The 15,036-nt window shown below is 40.3% G+C and overlaps 2 protein-coding genes across 6 annotated transcripts; one reads left to right on the plus strand and one right to left on the minus strand.

Moving 5' to 3' along the window:
• Window positions 1–23: 23 nt before the first annotated feature.
• crb3a (crumbs cell polarity complex component 3a) lies at window positions 24–8,190 on the minus strand. 5 transcript variants are annotated; one of them, XM_089017978.1, is made up of 4 exons: window positions 7,682–8,190; window positions 5,757–5,908; window positions 2,853–2,896; window positions 24–1,912 (listed from the first exon to the last, which is right to left on the minus strand). In XM_089017978.1, the coding sequence occupies exons 2-4, from the start codon at window positions 5,839–5,841 to the stop codon at window positions 1,703–1,705; spliced, it is 339 nt and encodes a 112-aa protein (XP_088874104.1). In that variant the 5' UTR covers window positions 5,842–5,908; window positions 7,682–8,190; the 3' UTR covers window positions 24–1,702. The 5 variants fall into 5 exon arrangements, with proteins under 5 accessions (XP_088874104.1, XP_088874103.1, XP_088874101.1 ...); XM_089017977.1 differs by having other exon boundaries at window positions 27–1,912; window positions 5,757–5,958; window positions 7,682–8,183; XM_089017975.1 differs by having other exon boundaries at window positions 27–1,912; window positions 7,579–8,181.
• A 1,024-nt stretch (window positions 8,191–9,214) lies between these two features.
• On the plus strand, window positions 9,215–13,071 carry asf1ba (anti-silencing function 1B histone chaperone a). Its single transcript, XM_089018500.1, has 4 exons — window positions 9,215–9,619; window positions 10,258–10,373; window positions 12,196–12,372; window positions 12,466–13,071. Exons 1-4 carry the CDS (start codon window positions 9,511–9,513, stop codon window positions 12,655–12,657), a joined length of 594 nt encoding a protein of 197 aa, XP_088874626.1. The 5' UTR covers window positions 9,215–9,510; the 3' UTR covers window positions 12,658–13,071.
• Window positions 13,072–15,036: the final 1,965 nt, after the last annotated feature.

Consider the following 15,036-nt stretch of genomic DNA (forward strand, 5'->3'; position numbering starts at 1 on the left):
GCTTTAAGTGTTTCTTTGTTTTTATTGTGTCGAGTGATGCACAACTCAACATAATTTTAGTCATCTATTAAATTCATTTTCTGAAGTCCCCCATTGCTCAAATTATGGTTTTACCCAATTGGCTCCTCCCACCGCCTGTGTAAATACATGACGTAGGTCCTCCCCGGAAATCCCTGCAAGTTTAACGTTCTCGACATAATATCGGACATATTTCTTATCTTCTTCCACGTAATACTAACACGTTATTAATGTCAAATCGTTTTTTTCATTTACAATTCACCCATATTGCTCATTCAAAGGTTGGAATTGACTTCATTTTTTTAAAGTTAGCAAACGTTACAGATGGTCAAAGAGTGCACCTACCACTGTCCTTTTGATTAGAACGGGAAAATGAAGCATATGCAAAGTGTATGTTTCAATATTATATGCAATAATGATGCTATTTTTGTGCTAACTTGTGTGTGCATGTCTGTGTGTGCTAGTGCACCGGCTGACAGGCATCCTCGTTGATATTAAGTCGTTTTTCAGCAATCAAGGGCTCAAGTTCAGGTAAAGTATCTTACATCAAGTGGTTTGTCCTGAAATGATTTAAGCTGATACAATGTGTCACTTGATGTCTCATTTAAATAACTTCCCCTTCTCTTCTGTGCTTCTTTTTTATCAATTGACCTCTTTATAGCAGTGGTACATATACAGTAAATATTTATTGGACAAAGACATAAATTAACTTGGAAAAAAAAAGATGACTCAGTGACACAAGTCGATCATATGAAATGTCCTGCATGAGAAAACAGCTGTTGAGTCAAACAAAAATGTAGTTTTGGTGAGCAGTTTACCGAGGTTAAAAAATATGGTACCGTGATACCTTGGCTTACGAACTTAATTGGTTCCCAGACAGTGTGTAAGGCGAAAAGTGTGTATCCCAAAAATAAATTTACCAGACGAAACCATTAAAATGAGAATAATCCGTTCCCAAGTCCCCATAAAACATAATTTTCTACTTTCTAATTTTCTAAACCTTAAAACTACACAAAATAGACCTTATTTTATGTATAATAAATGTGCTATGGTATTATAATTAATGAAATAAACTGTACTGTAGAATAAAGTGGTTTTATTTACCTTTGTGATGGTCGTTGATGGCTTGATGGAATGGAGTGGCCGGTTTCATCAGCATTAAACACTTGATGAGGAACGTCCATTTTGTCACTCTCTGTCGTCAGCCTGTCTCTTTAATATTTAAACCATCTCCGCTCACTGCTGCGATCTTGGCCAATCACGTGGCTTTAATCGATGACTGGGGGCGGGGAATAGAGGACCAAAACAAGCCGGCTCCAATTTTCTTGTCAGGAGAACGGGCTCGTTCGCGCACGACACATCACTCGTTATGGCAGCTACGTGTGTATCCCGAAAAATAGTTTGTATGCCAAGGTTAAATTTTTATAAATTTAAAGTTCGTAAACCGAAAAGTTCGCAAACTAAGGGGTTCGTAAACCGAGGTATCACTGTATTGATTTACTGTGTAGGGGATGATACATATCACAAAACGAGTTTAAAACGCATCAGAGAAAAAGGTACAGTACTTCGAAAATACTGGAGCTCCATTTTCATGTGTGCACAGGAAAATGGTTGAAGAACGCTTTGAAAGTTTTTTTTTTTTTTTTTTTTAAACAGGGTCCTACCCCCTCCACATAGGGGCTCCTCAAATTAGTCTTTCCTCCTTGGGGAGTTTCAGCATGTCGGTGGTGGCCACACTGCAAGTCCCGCGCTGCTCCTCTGCGCTGGGCCGGTAAGCACCTTCCGTCTGCCGTTTCTTCTTCACCACGCACAGCAGCCACATGGCCACTGCCAAGGCTATGGCAAGGAGGCCCAGCGTGACGGTGGGGGCCACGATAGCCGCGATGTTAGGACCCTGAAAGCGAAGTGAAACACACACAAAGTGAGATGGAATAGGAAAAAAATATTAGCAAAATGCGTTCGCAGCCTGTCAGCTACACCCCAAAGTAACAAGTGAAGCTTGTGTACAGAATTGGACATAACCAGTCAAAATGCAGAAGAAAGCCATTTGTGGAAAATTGTACTGAAAATCAATTTTATATACAATTATAAATAGCTAAACCAAGATCAGAATCAGAATCAGAATCAGAATCATCTTTATTGCCAAGTATGTAGGACACACAAGGAATTTGTTTCCGGTAGAACACGCTGCACTAGTATCGTTGTCAAAAAAACTGATATGGTCAAACCTCAGTTTTCGACCATAATCCGTTCCAGAAACCTGTTCAAAAACTGATTTGATTGAAAACCGAAACATTTCCCATGATAATCAATTTCATCAATGCCTGCTTTATTTTATTTTATTTTATTTTATTTTATTTTCGTGATTGAACAATACAAACACGTCTGCTCACGATGGAACGCAATACGAAGATAATGTGTTTGTCATAATGAAGTGCGACACAAGGAAGTTAAAGGACAACCGACACCATTTTTTTTGTTTCCTAACTGACATCAGAAAAACGTTTTATAGCATCTAAACGACCCAAAACATGCAGGCTGATATGTAAAATACGCTCAGTAGAAGTCATTTGAAGCCATTTTACAAATTATGGACACAGGAAACGCAGGGGAGTTGAGTGGTGCATTCAGGTGCGCTCAGTTTGATCAAGAACCCATTTTCCGTTGTAAACCGAGGCATAAAAAAAAACATTTTTGGTCTAAAACTGAATTGGTCGAGAACAGAGACGTTTGAAAACTGAGGTTTGACTGTATATCATTTCAAAACTTCAACCATTAGTGTAGCCTTCACAAGAGTCAGGTATTATTTTAAAAAAATAATGGTCTTCACTTACTGTAGCATTTTGAGATCTGAAGTCCCTCGATACAGTGCTATTCCCTGATGAGATAAAAGTAATATTTTGTTAAAATAAGTTAAAGCAGGAGAAATGAAAGCATGTTACATTTTTATACAATACATATTGATTTATATAGCACTTACACAATAGCTGAAGCTGTAACAAAGCGCTTAACATGGACAACTATCAAATACAGGAAAAATAAAGCAGTCACAAAGATAGTAGAAAACACCAGGGAGTAAAACTAACATCAAGTCTGAATCATAGAAAAGTATTAACTGATTTTTATATAAGTCAGCAAACATTCAACTGCAACCACAACTGATCTACAATTTCAAGTGTTCCATTAAAGGACAACCGACGCCCCCCCGGACTTGTTGTGTCCATAATTTGTAAAATCACTTCAAATGACTTCTACTAAGCGTATTTTACAAAGATTCCACCGCATATAGCTATATTTTACGTTTTAAGACTCACGCTGAATATTCAGGAAGTCTTGTTTTGATTTGGTGACGATACCTACCGTGACGTCACGGTAGGTATTGTCACTGATCGAGAAAGCGACACACAATGCATTTTGGGTACTTTGTTTGTTCTGAAAACTTCGTGTTGATGGCGAAATTAGAAGGAAAACACATAAATAACGCGATGGTGAATCGTTATGTGTTGCACCAAGACTACTATTTGATACTAGTTGACACAAATTCCCAGCAGACAAATTAGCCCATTTCCAACGGACCTTGGGCGCCATCTTGTGCATTTTCTGGGACGCTACATTGGAGTCCAGACGCCTCAAAATGACACGGAAGGACTTCTTTAATCGATTGCAAACATTTATGCTTTCCTCTTCAGAACTATTTGAATCATATTCATAACTGGATGAGTAACAAGAAAGCATCTGAAGCCATAGTTTCCATTCTCGAGCAAGGCAAGACATTTTGGCGTGACGTCCCGAACAAGGGGGCGGGACCTTCTGAAACTGAAACTTTCTGAGGTAATTTAGAAGTAGTTTTAGGACACTTTTGTTGGTGTTTTGCATTTGACTAAAAATATCAGCCTGCGTGTTTTGGGTATTTTAAATGCTATAAAACGTTTTTCTGATGTCAGGAAACAAAAAAAATGGTGTCGGTTGTCCTTTAACCTGCTATTCATGTTTTTTGGGAATGTGGGAGGAAACCAGCAAACCCGAAAAGAACCCACGCGATCGTGTAAAAAAACATTTGAATTCGGCACAGGAAGTCCAGAGTCGCGACCTTCACACTGTGAGGAGGACATGCTAACCAGTTGACCACCAAACCGATAAAAAAAGAATGTTAGGTGCATGAGTTTGGAGTCAGCAAATGCTCATTTGTTTCTGTACTGTAAGTATAGCGAGCAGTGTGTTGTGCAACATTTTATCTTCAAAACTGCACATTCTGCTCCCTTGAGTAGGCACATAAACGCAGCCTGCACTGTTTTCTAGACTTTTTTTTTTCCTTCTTAAATCCATGTGAGCGCCCATGTGATGACTCAGTGACATCATGAAACTACACAGTAACCACTTTGAGGAGGAGGAGGAGGTGGTGGGGGAGATGGAGGAGGAGGTTCAGGAATGTGGTGTGCGCTGCCATCATCCAGTCAGCTGAATCAAACACACGCTGAGATATGAATTTTAAAAAAAGAGAAAAAAAAACGCTGCTCGTCTAAAGTACAGTATATCTAATTTGTCTGTTCAGCAGCTAGAGGGACTTTTGGGAAACTATAAACAAAACACCCCCCCCCAAAAAAAAAAAATAACACCAACTCATGTAGTCAATAATTCACCAGAGCAAATAGTCAAGTTAGCAAAGTTAGCAAGGACAAAAGTGCAACGTGATAAGGGCGCAGGGAGGGAGCAGAAACCCAGAAGAAGACATTTAATTATGGCTTGATAAGCTACCATGTTTCAAAGTAAAATAGGCGCTTTAACTTTTCTCACGGCATTTTAGTGTGTCACGAAAACGACCCTTTGCGCAGAAATTCAACCTATTAGCATGCTAAACCTAGCATCATGATTCTCAAACACTAGCTAAACCCTAAAAAAATACACACTTGGCGCTTTAAATAACACTATCATTCATACAGATCTATTGGCCAAAGAGTTAATCAAAAACGAGACCGAAATTTTAATCCTGAAGAGTATATTATTGTAAATGTGATGTTAGCTACATTCATCAAACTACACTTTTGTCTTATTCGACCAAACATGGCGAACTTCGGTCACCTGATGCTCGCGGGCTAGTCTGGCTAGCGAGCACACGAACATGAGCCACAACTTACTAAAGATACAAAAGTACAGCGAGTTGTACTCACGTTTTGGTCATGAACTCACACATAAAGTTATCTAGCTAGCTACCGAGCTGTCTATTTGCTACCTATTAGCTGGATGGCTGGCTATCTGGCCAGCTATCTATCTATTAGGTATCTAGCTGGCTATTTGGCTATCTAATAGCTATTTATTAGCTGTCTGTCTGGCTGGCTAGCTATCTAGTTGGCTATCTATTAGCTAGCTAGCTAGCTTTCTATCTATTTGAGTTACTTCTGGGTTGAGTGAACGCTAGCGCGTGTGGCTGCCGCTGCTCAAATTTCTCCTGTGACTGTAAAGTGACCTTGAGAGTTTTGAAAGGTGCTTATAAATGAAATCTATTATTATTATTATTATTATTATTATTATTATTATTATTATTATTATTATTATTATTATTATTATTATTATTATTATTATTGACACTTACATCGCTATTATTCCTCCTAATACAGAGCTGCAAGGCATATGTGCCGATCGCTATGGCCACCATGCCACACAATTGTTTGGATGACTATTATTTCATATTTGGATGACACTTATTTCACATTCAAGGACACAGCAAGCCAGTGACTCACCCCAAGCATGATTAGCAAAGCGCACCAGGAGAAGAAGAAGAACCCTAACCAGCACGTGGCTGGACATGTAAGACCGCCGGTCCATTTCTGGAATTGGGCCAGGAGAATGAACATGGACAGATGGGGTCTAGCTGGCTTCAACTGGGGTCCATCTGTTGACAAATGTTGTCTTTAGAAATGGAGTCCAATGTGTTTCCGATGACTATTTTAAACAGAGACAACAGAGACAAGGAACAAGCAGTGAGTCAAGATGAATCACTTCAAAACCACCTAAGCTGAAATCAGTCTGTGATGGTCGGGGTGTGATACAAATGCTAATTGTCAATTATTGTCCACAACTTTGCTTTTGCTTGATCTTTTTTTGTGACAAGAAATACTTTTTTTGTGATACAGAGAAATCAGGCGAAAACAAATAACTTATCAGCATTTTTTTTTCAAGTTTAACTCATTCACCGTCATTCATGAATTTATTCGGGAATTGAAAATATGACATAGAGCGCCATTCCCGAGTTTGTTTGTCTTTTGTTTGTTGATGCTTGGATGCCGATAAAGCGCTAGCCATGGCCTCTGGCAATGTTTTTTTTCTTTTCCACAAGGGGCAACAGTTCCCCTTTTTCCATGTTAGTGCTTTGTTCCAGCATCAGCTATTGTTAAAGCACTATATAAACCAATATGTATCGTATTGTATTTTGTACAGGCGCATTTCAAGTTCAGATAACTCCAGACCCATATAATTTAGGAATTAACTCATTCTTTTCTGATGAAAGAACAGTGGTTTTTTTTCAACTGTTACTTCCGGGTTGAGTGAACGCTGGCGCGTGTTGCTGCCGCTGCTCACCCGCAGAAAAAAATATCGCGGCTGCCTTTCCAGCAGCTCCTGTATTTAGTTTTTCTACTTCTTTCTTTCCTTTTCTTTTCCTTTCATAACTTTGATGCTGCGTTACTTCTGGGTGCAGTGAATGCTGGCGCGAATGGCTACCGCTGCTCACCCGCAAAAAAAAAAAATATTATCCTGTGACCATAAAGTGTCCTTGAGAGTTTTGAAAGGTGCTTAGAAATTAAATGTATTATTATTATTATTATTATTATTATTATTATTATTATTATTATTATTATTATTATTGAATGTTGATATAGTCCCAAAACTCAATATTATGTGGATCCTGCAATTTGAGTGAAAATGACAAAAACCCTGGCACTGGAGTGGACACATTTTTTTTCATATGTCTGGCAGTAAATGAGTTAACATGACCTATGTGTCAATGAAAAATCTTATTGGCAAATTTTCAAGATATCTGTGTGGCATGTGTTGTGAGATACGACTGCAAAAATGTCATAAAAAGCCTACTAGATCATCTGAACTTTTTTTTCATCAGAGGTACTTTGAATGGAAGTAGCGGAGTGCTGTCACCCGTTTAATATGAGCTGTGGAGGATCAATCGTCAATGATGAAACAGCCACGTCGCAAGTTATAAGGTGTGCAGACTTATGCAATCACATCAACAGACTTTTTCATCCGTACTCGAGAACTGATTTTTCCCCCATTCATATTCAGTGCAATTCACGGTTTATAAGATACATTAACAGTGGGGGGAAATATTTAGGACTCATTTTATCTGCCACATTGCACAAGTAACAACCATTTGACATTAAAGTGGCAAATTCGTCTCTCTTGGTGGATTACTTTAATCTGGCCTTCCCAATTCCAGCAATTATTTTACACTTGTCTGAGTCAACCGAAATCAATAATGCCTTAGTGATTTACCGTGTTATAACACGCTTATTAAGCATTAAAAATATAGAAAGAATAAATACCACGAACCTGTATCACTTGGGCTGTTTTCAAGTGAACGAGGACGAAAGGGAATCGGAAACGTCCATCGATACGTTGCAATAGGAATGAAAATAATAATAAAAACAAGCACCTGCTTTCGGTGCGAGCCGTGTCCTCGCTCGCTCGCTCACATCCACTTGAGGGGAAGCAGGTTGGAGCGTTGATCACGTGACTCCCCTCGGTGTTACATTACCTGAGCGCACCTTCCTCCCTCCCTTCCTTTCGTCCACCAGCACAGATCCTCCTTTGTGCAAAGTTCAATTCAAACGCCGATTAGCGGAGCTCCGCAGCCTCGAGTTACTTATAACACAAACGCGCCGACTATCTCACTGAAACTTATTGTTAGATATTACAAATAATCGGTTTTTGCTCCCTTTAAACCAGGCATGTTTCTGTAGGTCTCTTCTTGTGTGATCGTAATATTTGACTGAACCTGCTTTTGAACCTCACCACCTCGGAAGCCTCCCTTGTGGTTCATAATTGGATTTTGTATAAACAGCGCCCCCCATCGGGAATATATTTGCCCTACACCACAAAAAAGGTGACATTCTTGGAATATTTATTGGGATGAAAACCTGCAGCCGAGCAAAACCACCGAGTCCTAATCCGCACCTAATCTCCCCTCACGACAGAAGGAAGGCACAAGGAATTTTCAGGGGAAAAATGGAAAATACATCGTAAAACTGTGTTGCAACATGGGATCGTATTATAGAGGTAAAAGGATCAAATACAGTATTAGGAAATCGGTCTGTCTGTAGGCCATTTAATATATTTCTAATTAAATAACTGATGAATAACAATCACAAGAAATAAAACAAATGAAAAATGAAGAGTTTTTTTTAATAATAATAATAATATAATTTATAAGAGCCTTTCAAAACTGTCAAGGTCACTTTACAGTCACGGGATAAATTTTTGTTCTGTCGTCGAGCACCGGTAGCCACACGCGCTAAATCCAAATTATTATTATTATTATTATTATTATTATTATTATTATTATTATTATTATTATTATTATTGTCTGGATTGATTTAGATAGATTTACGTGTGTGCGTGCGGGCGGGTCTTTGCCCATGACCTGCCTGTGTTCTTCCATCACCGTTTGGTTCGGGGCCGCCACAAAAATGGACAAAATCCGACTTCAACGGACAGTTAGGACGGCGGAAAAAATCATTGGCACCGCCCTACCCACTCTCGAGGACTTGCACACTGCAAGAATCCAAACTAGGGCGCGGAAAATCCTACTGGACCCTCCGCACCCTGCCCACCACCTTTTCCAGCTACTCCCCTCAGGCAGGCGCTACCGATCCATGCGCACCAAATCCAGCAGACATTTAAACAGCTTCTTCCCCCAAGCCATTAACTCTTTGAACTCTTTCAACAGTAGCCAAAATGGAACTGTATAGTGCCACTTAGCAGTTTTTTTGACAACGATACTAGTGCAGCGTGTTCTACCGGAAACAAATTCCTTGTGTGTTCTACATACTTGGCAATAAAGATGATTCTGATAAAGATAAAGATGATTCTGATGACTTTGAATATGGTACCCAAGTGTAGTTTAGCAGTTGACCACACGAAGGCGTGTCTCGCTTACAAGCGACCGGATGCTCAGCCTCTTCCGTCAGGCCGCAGTGCATCTTGGGTAAGATCGTCAAAGCGGCGGGAGAGCGAACAACATCGTATTACAAACATTTTTGTCTTTCAAAAAGAGCGCTTCCTTCTTCGTAGTATGCGATTGAATTGCGTGTAATCTGTCGTGTAAAAACAAAACATTCTCGTTGTTTAAAATCTATTCGACGTGTTAATTTGCCGGGCAGTGGAGTGAACGCCTTGGAATTCCCGGGAAAAGGTCTTAGAAGCGCCAGTTTTAGTGTTTCGCAGTACCGTGCTAACACGAGCACAAACCGAGCAACTACGACCATGGCGAAGGTACAGGTGCTGAATGTGGTTGTTCTGGATAATCCGAGCCCATTTGCAACCCATTTCCAGTTCGAAATCACGTTTGAGTGCATGGAAGACCTGGCCGAAGGTGAGTATCGACGCTGTCAAACATGTCACTTAAATTTTAACCGCTAACGGCTACCTGGCTTCATTCCATGTCGTTTTCACGAGTTAACATAAAAAAGCAAATACAATCTTTCTTTAAACGACGGACCCGAAGTACGGGGGTAAAATGTTAATCGTATTTGATTTATATGAAACGAGTACTACTTGAAAATGAACACAATGTATCATTTTTTTCTGCGACCGATACAAAGAAAGCTATCACTGTTTGAAGGCAGAGAAAATGCACCAAATTGTAGGCAAGCGTCTCCATGTGAAGTAAATGGACGTTAAAAGGTCCATAACATTATTTTATGGTATTTTCAAAAGGCTGCTATCACTGGAAAGCTCGCTAAACACAAAAAAAACATATATCATAATGGTCGTATTCTCATCAAGGTATTTTAGTCATTATGCGAAACGCTAACAATAATATTCATATTGAAAAGTACAATGAATATTCAAGAGAAAATGTGTGCAGTTGTACGTAGCTATGTATATTGTGGTGAAGAAATATCCGGGAAATTAAATAAAGCATCTAAGTAAAAAATTATGAATGTCATTTCTAAAATAATTTATTAATCATCTTTTGAGTGGCATCGTGACTTTGTTGTGCTTTTTCAGACTTGGAGTGGAAGATCATTTATGTAGGCTCAGCAGAGAGCGAAGAGTATGACCAAGTCCTGGACTCCGTCCTGGTTGGACCAGTACCTGCTGGACGACATATGTTTGTGTTCCAGGTGACATCATGCAATCATGTTTTATTTCGGTCTAGGGCTACACAGATTGTTTGAATAATTACAACAATCCATCAATTTTCCAGAGCGCTTTATCCTCATTAGGGTCACGAGGTTGCTGGAACCTATCCCAGCCATCTTTGGGCACTAGGCGGGGACACCCTGAATTGGTTCCCAGCCAATCGCAGGGCACACAAAGACAAACAACCATTCACTCACACCGAGGGACAGTTTTTTTTGAGTGTTCACTCTGCCTGCCATGCATGTTTTTGGAATGTGGGAGCAAACCGGAGAACCTAGAGAAAACCCACGAAGGCCCGGGGGAGAACATACAAACTCCACACAGGGAGGCCAGATTGGGTCTTGAACTCATGCCCTCTCTCCTGCTAATCGCTCGACTACCGGGCCGTCCTAATTACAACTATTCCATTTCAAAATAAAAGTGGTCTGTAGAAATCAATAAATGTATGTTATGAGTGTTAAAAATAAATAGTTTGGCATTTCAGATTGAACCCATTGCCAGCCATTTTCCAAAATAGCACCCATTCGATACCAGCCAATTTAGAACACTCCGCCTGATTTATTAAGGCCCACAAATTGTGTTTTAATGACTACATAAACACAGAAACTACCAAAAGAAAGATTAGATTCTTCTTTTATCACAAAAAAATCAATCTTTTTTTGCCCCTTTATTTAAAGGACAACCGACGCCTCCCGACAAGTTGTGTCCATAATTTGTAAAATCACTTCACATGACTTCTACTGAGCGTATTTTACAAAGATTCCACGGCATATAGCTATATTTTACCTTTTAAGACTCACTGAATATTCAGGAAGTCTTGTTTTCGAGTTGATGACGATGCCTGATGTCATGTCTGGAACGCCCTTGACCGAGAAAGCGACACACAATGCATTTTGGGTACTTTGTTTAGTCTGAAAACTTCGTGTTGATCCGTGTTAATGGCGAAATTAGAAGGAAAAAACATAAATAATGTGATGGGGAATCGTTGTGTGTTGCACCAAGACTACTATTTGATACTCTAATTCCCAGTAGACAAATCAGCCCATGTCCAACGGAGCTCGAGCAAGGAAATATGTCCTGGCGTGACTTCACGGACAAGGGGGCGGGACGTTCTGAAACTGAAACTGTCTGGGGTCATTTTGAAGTAGTTTTGGGACACTTTAAGTCATTTTTATTGTTGTTTTGCATTTGATTAAAAATATCAGCCTGCGTGTTTTGGATATTTTAGATGCTATAAACGTTTTTCTGATGACAGTTAGGAAACAAAAAAATGGTGTTGGTTGTCTTTTAAATCGTCTGTCATCAAGCTGCTAGTAATAGTGAAATTTCTAGATGCCTGTTCACAAGCATTTTTGGGTGATCTCATTCAAAAATGGGACAAACCATTGTTCAAAAAACTGTAGTGAATGATAATTGTCATCCCTGTCACGTCTCTCTGTACGACTCCTGGTGACGACATTTCACATCAATGATAGTTAAAATGGAATGCACAAAAATTTACTGACTCCCATGTCACTCACCAGGGTAGGCCATGCCTTTTTAAATTCAAAAGTGACCTTGAGAGTTTTGAAAGGCGCTTATAAATTAAATGTATTATTATGAAAACACTCGTTCTCAGAAATACGTTTGGAACATGGTGAACAATGTTATCCCAAAGTTCACAAACTACACATTAGATGCAAATATTATTTCATGATGCAAAATCTATTTTTTTTAGTGCGATTCATTGGTACAAATGTTTTTTTTTTTCAATCCTCAACTACATTCACAACTTTTTTTGTTTTTCTTATTTTCTCTTTATAGGCAGATGCACCAAACACAAGCCTGATACCCGAGAGTGACGCTGTGGGCGTCACCGTCGTGCTGATCACATGCACGTACCGAGGCCAGGAATTCATCCGGATCGGTTACTACGTTAACAACGAATACACTGACCAGGAGCTCCGCGAGAATCCTCCCATCAAACCAGACTACGCACAGGTCAGCCCAACTTTGACCTAAAATGCTTGATTACTATCCAAAAGTGACAAAGTCACTGCAAAGAATTTGTATTTTTTTTTTCTTCTGATCCAGCTCCAGAGAAACATCCTGGCATCGAACCCGCGCGTTACCAGATTCCACATCAACTGGGAAGGCTGTGCCGAACGGATGGAGGATTCTGAGAACGTGGACCCGTCATCCAACTCCATGCTCCCTCCGTCCTGTCTTCCCGGTAAAGCTCCGCCCATGGGAATACTACCAGAAAACTCAATGGACTGCTTATAGACATGTCCCTTTTCTTTACTTTTTTTGTGAAGTGGGGGCAGGGGTGTACTCTAAAAAAGTGTGATGGCGTTCCACAGAATTGGCTGTGGCTCAATTTCTTTACTTCCTGCCACTCACACACATACACACACCTGATTTGTACCACGTTAAGAACATTACAGCACTGAATTTGCATAGAAAGGGCAATGTTTGCTGTGCAAATTGACAATTAACACTGATGGGAAAATAAATCAGTCCGTGTTCATGTTCATCCATGTTTTTTTTTCCTAATTGGTGTGCTATTTTGTGTCCCAAATAAAAATATGTATTTGTATATAAATGTGTGTGTTGTGAGTCATAGCTTATGCTTTAACATTGTCATACCTGATATTATTCCAGTATGTTTTTGACGTCTATGAGTAATCCCATGTTTTCAAATGTTACTAAAAATAGCCTTTGTCGACGTCACGCCCACTCGTAGTCGCATTGTGCAATAGTTGCGATTTTGACACTATTAAATGATTCCATTGATTCGACTCCGATTTAAATGTGATTATTCTAAAATAGTCTAATGTTTGACTTGTAAGTGATTAATTTTAATGGCGATCAATTAAAATCATGGAAAACAACAGCTGCCCATACAGTCGGGCCATCTATTGGCTAAAAGGAAGTCTTAGAGGCGGGATACAGATAAGATGACTGTCCAATCAGACACTTGCAAGGCAAAATTCTGTCCAATCGGCCGCTGGTTTTCCACGCCTGTCATCCTTATTATCCAATAAGAAGCCCTGAAGGGGCGGTGCCAGTTGTCTGGATGACTGGAGTTTCCCTTGCGGTCTAAAGATTAATGGCAAGGCTCTGTTGATTTGGGGAATCGTCTTTGAGACGGAGCTCCCGTTTCATTAGGCCTGACTGGACTCGAAGTGAGCGTGGTTGAGAAAATAAACAGCGGACCGGACGAGGAATTCCTTTGGATACCGTATTTGTTTCTGCACAGGAAAAGAAGAAGAAGGGGCCTGCCCACACACATCCACACATACAGTGGATGGTTTGATAAGGCCACTCGTTCGGCTACAGGGGACGCTAAAGGCTAGCAGCTAGTCTAAAAAAAGAAGAGCGAGGAAAAAAAGGACGGTCGACCATCCGTTTAATGCGCATGGACAACATTTGGATATATTACTCCAACTACATAACTACCAATCGTTAGCTGTCTTGTATGCTGACTTTTTGACACAAGCTAACGGCGTTAACGCATACTTAGCTGCGCCTGCTAGCGTGCTAGCCTTAGCCAACTGTAGCATAAGGCTTGGTCTCAAGAGTTGTTCTAAAAAGTGAGCGTCGGAAAGGGGAAGGGATATTTTACCAGCCGTTTGCCGAGAATGATAGCGGTCAACTAGTGGGCTACTGAGAGCTTCATCGAGCCCTGTTAGGCGGCTGGTTGTGAGGGCTTATATCGTCAAGGCGCCCCAAGTCGCAACTGAGTTCACAGGAGTCCGCTTGACAGGCTGCCATCATGGGCAACACGCCCACCGCGAAGAAAGGCAATGAGATGGAGAGTGGTAAGTACTTTTTATTTTAAAAATGACATTTTTGATTTGTCTTCCCACTCCCACTCAGGTTTCCTACAGGTACCAATTGGTTTCTTGGCCTATCTGTTGATTTACACCTCCCTTTGAACAAAGGAGTATTTTATTCGTGTTCTGCTAGGATTTTTGCGGCAAAAGCTCGTGATTAAAAGTGCCCCAAGGTGCATCCAGAGGTAGCACTCATGACGACAACACAAGCAGCCAGTATTGAGTTGGCCTCCACGTTGTTGAGAAAGTCTATCTCAGGCTAATAATTAAACCCACTAATCTTGAGAAGGGGCTATTATTCGTTTTATGGAGGGTGAAAACTTGAGAAAAAAATGTGGAATGTGACGGTTATTGTAATTGCAGCGACGAGACAGGATAAGACGATGCCCACCAAGTGGTCCTCTCCGGGCAACCAAACCCAAGAGTCAATAAGTCTCTTGAACATCATGTGATCACATTTTCAATAATAGGACTGTGCAACTCGGAGACCAAATCGTTAGCATGATTGCTAAAGTTCATTCTGTTGGCATCTGAACGGAGTCTCTGCAAACTTTGTGTATAAGGTTGGTTTGCGCCGTGTCCTGTGCAGAAAAGCCAAATCAAGTTCACACTTTTTTTCCTTTTTTTTTTCTGGACCAACTCCGTTTTGCTTTGGTGTTCGACCATGACTTCCCGTTATACAAACAAACAGGGAGTCGGGTCATCCATTGCTCTGCGCATGCTATGATTGGCTATTTGCGTCAGCAGCTCTGAGGCTTGATAGGGCAAAACTGAATAGAATGTGCTGAGCCTTGATAGAGCTAGACTGGATAGAATGTGCCCGACA

Source organism: Hippocampus bargibanti, linkage group LG17, assembly GCF_051943395.1.
Source record: "Hippocampus bargibanti isolate YZ-2025 linkage group LG17, ASM5194339v1, whole genome shotgun sequence".
Taxonomy (NCBI): domain Eukaryota; kingdom Metazoa; phylum Chordata; class Actinopteri; order Syngnathiformes; family Syngnathidae; genus Hippocampus; species Hippocampus bargibanti.

What these genes read in the sequence shown, in the direction of transcription:
- crb3a (XM_089017978.1), bottom strand. Translation starts at nt 5,841, where the DNA reads ATGGACCGGCGGTCTTACATGTCCAGCCACGTGCTGGTTAGGGTTCTT. An exon ending in CTTTGCTAATCATGCTTGGG is followed by an intron (nt 2,897 to 5,756) that starts GTGAGTCACTGG and finishes TTATCTCATCAG; the next exon opens with GGAATAGCACTGTATCGAGG. An exon ending in TCAGATCTCAAAATGCTACA is followed by an intron (nt 1,913 to 2,852) that starts GTAAGTGAAGAC and finishes CTTCGCTTTCAG; the next exon opens with GGTCCTAACATCGCGGCTAT.
- asf1ba (XM_089018500.1), top strand. Translation starts at nt 9,511, where the DNA reads ATGGCGAAGGTACAGGTGCTGAATGTGGTTGTTCTGGATAATCCGAGC. An exon ending in GACATATGTTTGTGTTCCAG is followed by an intron (nt 10,374 to 12,195) that starts GTGACATCATGC and finishes TTCTCTTTATAG; the next exon opens with GCAGATGCACCAAACACAAG. An exon ending in TCAAACCAGACTACGCACAG is followed by an intron (nt 12,373 to 12,465) that starts GTCAGCCCAACT and finishes CTTCTGATCCAG; the next exon opens with CTCCAGAGAAACATCCTGGC.